The 7,890-nt window shown below is 38.8% G+C and overlaps 1 protein-coding gene across 6 annotated transcripts in view; it reads left to right on the top strand.

Annotated features, from left to right (window-relative positions):
• Positions 1 to 7,890, top strand: part of LOC107743940 (nuclear factor 1 B-type) — a 95,973-nt gene that overhangs the window by 13,787 nt on the left and 74,296 nt on the right. For 3 of the 6 annotated variants that reach the window (XM_016557393.1, XM_016557399.1, XM_016557394.1), the window contains exon 2: positions 6,381 to 6,912. In XM_016557393.1, the coding sequence (XP_016412879.1) occupies positions 6,381 to 6,912 (532 nt within the window). Of the gene's footprint in view, positions 1 to 423; positions 802 to 2,306; positions 2,823 to 6,380; positions 6,913 to 7,890 lie in introns of those variants that run through there. The other 3 variants (XM_016557398.1, XM_016557397.1, XM_016557395.1) reach the window with 3 other exon arrangements.

The raw sequence follows: 7,890 nt of genomic DNA on the forward strand, positions 1-7,890 counted from the left end.
TACTGCACTGCCTGTATCAAAATTGGACATACACCAACAAACAACAGTGTGAATGGGAGTATGAGAACCGTTATTATCAATTTAATTAAAATAATAAAAATAAAATTTCTTTTTCTTTTCTTTTCTTTTCTTTTAATAATAATACGACTTGATTTAGTAGTAATTTATTTGCTTTCATGCCGGTCCACAAGGAATTCTTAATCCCCAAAGCCAAAATGCACACAGGAATTTGACCTATCTTCAGCCACTAGTCTAAATTTCTCTCGGTCTCGGTTTGATGGGACTTGGTCAATGTTAATATGCAAATAGTGACACTGCCTGCCGAGCGGAAGTGAGGGGCCTAGGGCATGGAACGCAGAACGGAGCTCCGCCGGTGCGCCAGCCAATCAGAAACGAGGATGTAATTCCAAATGCGCAGCTACGTTTGGCTGCTGCCTGCGAGCAACAGCGACGACAGACAGAGAAAGTGAAGGCGCAGACCTACCCACTTCCAAAAACTCAGCCTATTCTGGACCGCGTTCAACTTAACCACCAAAAGCTATCCAAAAAGACTGACTTGCAGAGGAAGGAAGATAAAAAAATATCAGAGGTGCTCGCTGAGTTGATTTTGCCGCCTGTCTGCCAAGAATTCTCTTCCGGTATTCATTTTTGTAAGCACTACAACGTGAAACGAAAAGAGAGAGAGAGAGAGAAAAAATAAAAAGCACATTTTTTTTTTAACTTGAGACATGTGAGCGTACCGGCTTCAGTTTCATCCGGCCTCCAGGAACCCCCTTCAATTCCATGCAATACAGTGCAATGGTACGTTACGATGGAAAACACTGTCTTACTAACGTTTGTGAATATTTTTCTCGAGTTGCTGTGTTGCGCGTATGTAACCTCAAAAGGGCAATAGCATTACGTTTCACAGTTGAAATGAACAAGACACTTTAAAACTGCAGACAAAATGATAGTACTGTTGGATTGTTTATGTCATGCATTGGCAAACGTCCCATATGGGTCATATCATTGTGTCAGAAGTCGAGTTTGTGCCTCTTGGCATGCATCCTATGTTCGCTAAAACTCTCCCCCAGAATAGCATTGCACTTCTGGCACGGAGCAGCAGCGCGAATACCTGGACAAGTCGTGTTGATATACTCACACTGTTCTCCTGTCATTTAAATGCTTGTCTCGCACTGTTTTACGTAACGGCACTTGCTGTGTCTATTTTTTACATTGCATCAACTGTTTTCTTTCGACAAATGATACTTTATATCTAAGAAACGTTGCGTTATGTACACGTCGATGTTTGTCTGCAGAATAGTTTACGTCCACAAACCGATCCATTGTTTTACCATTAACATGTTTGGAGTTTGTTGCGTTGCGCTTTTGTTGCGGTCCATTGTGTTACATTTTAGTAATTTATTCAGTCTTCTCCATCAAGTCATTGTTGAACGTTTTGGACTTATGAGTTGGACGGAGGGGGTGGGCTTTGGCTTTGACTTTGACACAAGATGCCGATGTAAAGCGAAAGGAATCATTATCTGTCCACAAACAAACTGGCCCTGTACTACCGCAGACTTTTCTCCTTTCTCCCAAAATTAAACTGTTGTTATGTGGTAGTACTTTTAAATCGCACTGAAATCACAGTGTGCATTTGTGATATAATTCATTTATTCAGTTTTGACTTCTTTTGCGAACGCTTCAGGCCCAAACTTGCATTCGCATCTGTAATAATCCATGCATTTCCAAGCGTATGATGTAATAAAAGAGCCTTGATGTTTTAAAAGTAATGTCCTATCTCTGTACTGGTTTGTAATAGCTGATAGTGAAAGTAAACTTAAACCAATGTCGCAAAGTAGTCAAAAATTACTTTCGTTGTTTACCCTGATCATATAAGCAATTTTGTTTTTTATTAAGACAGTGACCTGTATAAAATGTAGCTAATCAAAGTCAAAGGCATATTTATAATTCAAATTCAAATGTATAGCCTATTGGCTAACTAAAGCAATAGGCTATATGGACGCAAAATAAGATCAATGAATAAGCTTTATCTATTTGTTGTTTCTTTATTGTGAACAGATATAAATGGCCTAAATTGTTTTACTTTGTAATGGAAGAAACCAGAAAAAACCTTTACATACTGTATTGTGCTCGCACGCTGTGCTTTATCGTGTTTCATAGTTCTACATGCCTGCCTGAAGTGCTTGCCACGAAAAATAATGACACTTGTAAAAAGTGGGAAATTGCTTAAATCGTTGTCAGTGTCACGGAGGTGCAGTCGAGGTGGGCTGGAAATATGGGATATGCGCTTGCTGGAAGAGGAGGAGTATGACTGTGTAATTAAAGGCGAAAAAAATCTTCAGACTGATTTGTTAGGCTCCAGCAGACTAGAGGGTGTTACCGGCTCATATTATATCAAGTTTGAAAAGCAAACACATGATCAGAAATTAGGCGCCTTCAAGTTTTCTTATTGCACGTGCGATATATTATTTAAGATTCCTCTTTAAAACTCAACTCTCAGATTCCGGTAGCTTTTTTCTCCGCGGCGGGTTCACCTCAAGCGCTGTGGATGCGTCTTCACTCCGTTTACAATCTTTTGTGCTCTTAAACAGCGGTCAGGCTCGGTTAAATACCAAGTGTGGGATCTCCAGTTGTTGTCTGGTGCCGGATAAGAGTGTGTGTGTTTTTTTTTTGAATGAGGATATCAGGTCTTAGTCAAACGTGCACCGAGCAGCACGGGCTCTGAAGAATGAAGCGATAATATCAATCATCTGTGATACCCTTCAGGACTTTGAATAACAGCGCGATCTACGATGTATTCGCCGATTTGTCTCACACAGGTATATTATGCATTTTTGAATTATCACTCTGTAGGTGATTTCTGATACTTTTTTTATCCACATTATTCTCTGTGCTTTGATTAATTGAAGAACTGCTGCAGTTACATAGTCTATATGCGCATTTATTGTACACTTCCCTCTTGTCTTTTCAAGTATCGTAGTTCAACAACTTCTTCGACGTCGTGTCTTACAAAAGGCATTTAAGAAAATCGATGCATTGAAACATAGCCTATCTGCAACCTTTAAGTAACACTCCTAAAAATAAAGATTCAAATTAGAACGAAGAAGCCGTTTTGAAGAACCTTTTTAAATTCAGTAAAGAACATTTACTCTCTAGTTCTTGAAAACCATCGACGTACTGGTACTTTAAAATACCCAAAATCAGTCCCTAATCTGACAAACCTATACATAATGTACAATAACTTTTTTTAAACTTCACAGAGCCATATAACCAATTTACACAGCGAAACATTGAAGAACTCTTTTTACGAGTGCAGTAGATTTTAAATTTAAAGCAGTTTTATTTGAAGTATCCAACTGGACATTCAATTTGATGTAGGTTAAAGATTGGGTGATGTGATACAATGCGCACATAACCGAGACTATGTTTACCTTATTAATCTCTGAACAGACCAGTGTTCACATAAAGTTGATCTAATTTGATGTCGTCCGTAAATTACTCAATTTATTTTGCTATAGAAATGAACTTGATTAAACAAAGCAACTTTATATGAGGTGAACAACAGGGAGATATCTCAATACTGTTAATCTCAACTGTTAATTTCAAACGCGAGGTTAGGACAGTGAATTTGAATTCACTTTTGAAGAGCTCACTGTTTAGCCTTACCTCCAACTAAAGAAAACGTGCTTTAGTTTGAACTGGGAGATCCTCTCATAGAGTGATTTAAGATTAAAACAATGATAAGGTTGATTCAGCGGTTGGACAGAGTCCGCCGGCTTTGGCTGACACAATTTTACTGTTTATATTTTCCTTGGCATCAGAGAGTGATTGACTGAGATATGGTGAGTACAGAGGACCTCGAGCCTGCGCAGCCCACAACCTCGTGTTACACTTTTAAAATCCTTGTGATTTTTTTCTTCAAGACATTTCTTAATATGGTGATATGAGACCAGTTTGCATAACTACTACTATGACAACAGATAAATGCAATGTTTTAATTTGACATTACGTTTACTATGATTTTAATGTTACATCGTTATGTCGATACATCGATATGTGATCTTGCAAGGCCTCAGTATAAATTCAAATGCAATATGAAAAAAATAGTAATGAAATAGTAATGGATTCTTTGCAGTCAAATAACATTTTTTTCTTGTCATTAAATTGATAGTAGAACAAAACCGATTGAATGAATATCCTTTTTGCATATTGTCTGTATTGTTATTTGACTGTGTCTATTTTTCTTGAGTGGACACTGCAGTGTGCATTTGGTTGTAATAGAATTTTCATAACAAACTACAGATTTACAACAGTTTTACACACACACACACACACACACACACATTATATTAAGTTAGCTATAATAATAATAATAAACTAGCTTTAAATAATATGTCTGATCTGATTTGTTAGGAAATTAGCACTTTGAATGTATTTGAGTTTTTATACATTCCAGGACTACACCAGATAGTGTGAAAACTTACACTCTTCAGCGAGTTACATTTTTCTTGAGCAACACACACTATTGCACATTGTCACGTGATAGATTTCAAATACATTTCAAAGTTGTGTAGTTTGTTTGTATTTATACAGTGGTTGAGTGTGGGCTATGTGTGTGGGGCTGTGACTGAAATACAGACAGTGGTGTGCTGGTTGTGGTTTCCCAAAGAGCTGCCGCCCGCCTGCACACAGAACGATATGTGGTTTAAATCTTCTTAGATCCATTCACTGCAGTCCTTGTTCATATTTCAATGTGGCGGCGGAAAAATTACAGAGAAGTTTGCAGAGTGTGTGCATAAAGGTGGTCTTCTCTTTTTCATTGTATTGAGATTATCACACATTGCTCTCATTGTATTTTTACCTCTTAAACCTTCTTGTCCTTTAATACGAATTTACAATGCTTATGGAAATTTTGACTGTAAAAGAACAATATTTTTTTCTTGTATTAAAAATTATAATGTGGACTCAGAAAGTGGTGGTATTTGTCTTTCGGTGTTTAGTGTGAAAAGTTATCCTGTTCTGTTTTATATTTTTAAACATGATTGAAATTGCTCGGTAATATTAAATCATTTTCTTTTGCTGAGATGATGAGGAGATTAAATGTGTGGAAAAAAACTGAGCAAATGTTACTCAATGGTCTGTAAAATTGGCAACTGTGTTTGCTCAGTTTGTAGTGTAAAGCTATATAACAAGTTGAGGCATATGAAGACAAAAAGCCTTACGCTGAATAAGGCAAGTGTGAATTAGCTGTGCCGCTTGTTTGAGGAGTCAGGCCACTTTGGTTTTGGTTTTGGCATTTTAATGCCACATTTACCCAAATGGATCTGAGGCCTGAAGAATGTGACTTTTTTGTGCCAAGATGCCATTTTCATTGTCCATCTTGGTTTGATTTTGGAGGGCCTTGGAATAATTGTGGTACATTAATGCTAACAAATTAAGTGATTCCCAAGGACCGCAAACACCTCCTCATAGTTAAGAGTAAAAGCTGAAGGTGTAAAATAGATTTTTTCCCCCCGCCGCTTTTTTCACTTTCCCATGTTTAGTTAAAAGCTTTAACCAATACTTCTGACCTTGGGTATGTTTGTACTCTCATTTTAGACAAAAGACATGTTTCCATTTGTCTTGATGTCTTTGTGAGTGTGGTGAATGATCGTGCCCTCAGCTGTCCCTGTCTAAGGCATTTAGTGATTCGTTTTTCCAGGATTCTAAGAGGTTCTGCAGGGCTCTGTGGTAGGGGCTGTTTCAGGAATGCAGGGCACTTTGATAAGAGATCTGGAAGTATGGGGATGCATGCTCTCCTGTGCCAACACACGGACTGGTGCTTTGAGCATGGCTGGAGAAGGAGAGCGAGTGAGTGAGAGAAGGGGGTTAGAGAGAGAGAAGGGGAGAGAGTGATTGGTGATTCTGGAACTGTCTGCTCTACGCTGGCACGGCGCGGGCAGACGCAGTAAACAGTGGCATCCTTTTTCAGCGTGCCTTCGACACCTGCAGGCAGGCCAGCGTTGCCTGCAATCGCAGTGGAGATGGTAGATAAACGTGTCATGTTGATGCTTTCAAATCTCATTTTTAAATAACTTTAGTGCTTAAAAGTTCTTTAAAAGCAGGAAATGGAATGCTAGAGTTAGAAAAATATATTTGGTACTGGTATTTGTAACTGTAACTCTGTTTAATGCTTTTTCTGGACCATTAAATGGTCATTTGTATAACTTTTATCTACTTATAAATGATTTTTATGTGAAAGGATTTCTAAACCGCTTTTTTCCTCTTTCGTTTCTGGCTACATGGGCTGTTGGCTAATTCAAACGGGAACCCATGCCAAAAGGTCACTTCTGCTCCTGCTCAATTTTTCTCCTTTTTCCCTCCCTCTCTCTTCTCAGGATGAGTTTCATCCCTTCATCGAGGCACTGCTCCCTCATGTCCGTGCCATAGCCTACACCTGGTTCAACCTACAGGCACGAAAGCGCAAGTACTTCAAGAAGCACGAAAAGAGGATGTCCAAGGATGAGGAACGGGCCGTGAAAGATGAGCTGCTCAGCGAGAAGCCTGAAATCAAACAGAAATGGGCATCCCGTCTCCTGGCCAAGCTGCGCAAGGACATCCGGCAGGAGTACCGGGAGGACTTTGTGCTCAGTGTAACGGGCAAGAAGCACCCGTGCTGCGTTCTCTCCAACCCCGATCAGAAGGGCAAGATCCGCCGAATCGACTGCCTGAGGCAGGCTGACAAAGTGTGGCGGCTGGACCTGGTGATGGTCATCCTGTTTAAAGGTATTCCGCTGGAGAGCACAGATGGGGAGCGTCTAGTCAAGTCCCCGCACTGCACCAACCCGGGACTTTGCGTCCAGCCCCACCACATCACTGTCTCGGTGAAAGAGCTGGACTTGTTTCTGGCATACTACGTCCAGGACCAAGGTGAGTCTGATGAGAGGTTGGGAAATAACATTTGTTGAATTTAGGTCCTACTCTTAACTAGCAGATTGAAGGGTGTAGAGACAAAATAAAATGAATGTAATTTCCAGTTGTTATGTACATAAGACTAAGGGCATACATTTCTTGTGTTACATGCAAGAAAGTTTCAAAAAGATCTAATTTGGTACATTTAAATAGTATTAAACTGGTTGTATTAAAATATTTTACATTTCACAAATTTGTTGGCATATAAAAGTGACAAATATGTCAGCATAATTCATATAAACATATAAATTTCCCTCATTATATAAATATATGCTAAACATATTTCCTAAGGTGGAGAATTTCTGCAAATGGCACAATTACACAATAACATTCTAATATAAATATTTTTTGTGTTTTTAAAAATGTCTCTCTTGTTTGTTTTTATTGTCAAGTTCCCAGCTAGATTTGTTCTGGTAATTTTCACAGTTATTTAACTCTCTTGCTTTTCTTCTTTTGTTTGAGTACTTGTTTATTTTAGCAACGTAAAGGGAAAATTAAGTCGGCACACTTACATGTACCTTCACATTTATTCATTTAACATGCACTTTTATCCAAAATGATTTACAAATGAGGAATGCTGCCACTTAAACTATTCCTTGTATTTCCACTTTTAAGGGGTTTTCTGTTTCAGAAGAATTTCGACGTTATCCATATTTTGTTATTTTAATAATATCAAAATGTTGCTTTTGTGACTCTGAATGTTTCACAAAGAGTTGGTTTATCGTCAGGCACGGCACCTCCATTTTGTGAAACTGAAGTGCCAGGGTAAGCAGAAGGCAGAGTGGAGGCACAATAATGGTTGCCACTGGCACCATGGTTGGCATCAGAATCTCTTTTGTGTCTTTGTAAGATGGCGTGCATTCGCCTGTTGGCATTCACACGGCAACCTAAATCTCTCATGCACTTAATAGACCATAGCCTCTACTTTTGTTTATT

Source organism: Sinocyclocheilus rhinocerous, unplaced genomic scaffold, assembly GCF_001515625.1.
Source record: "Sinocyclocheilus rhinocerous isolate Xijiao unplaced genomic scaffold, SAMN03320098_v1.1 scaffold1549, whole genome shotgun sequence".
Classification (NCBI taxonomy): Eukaryota; Metazoa; Chordata; class Actinopteri; order Cypriniformes; family Cyprinidae; genus Sinocyclocheilus; species Sinocyclocheilus rhinocerous.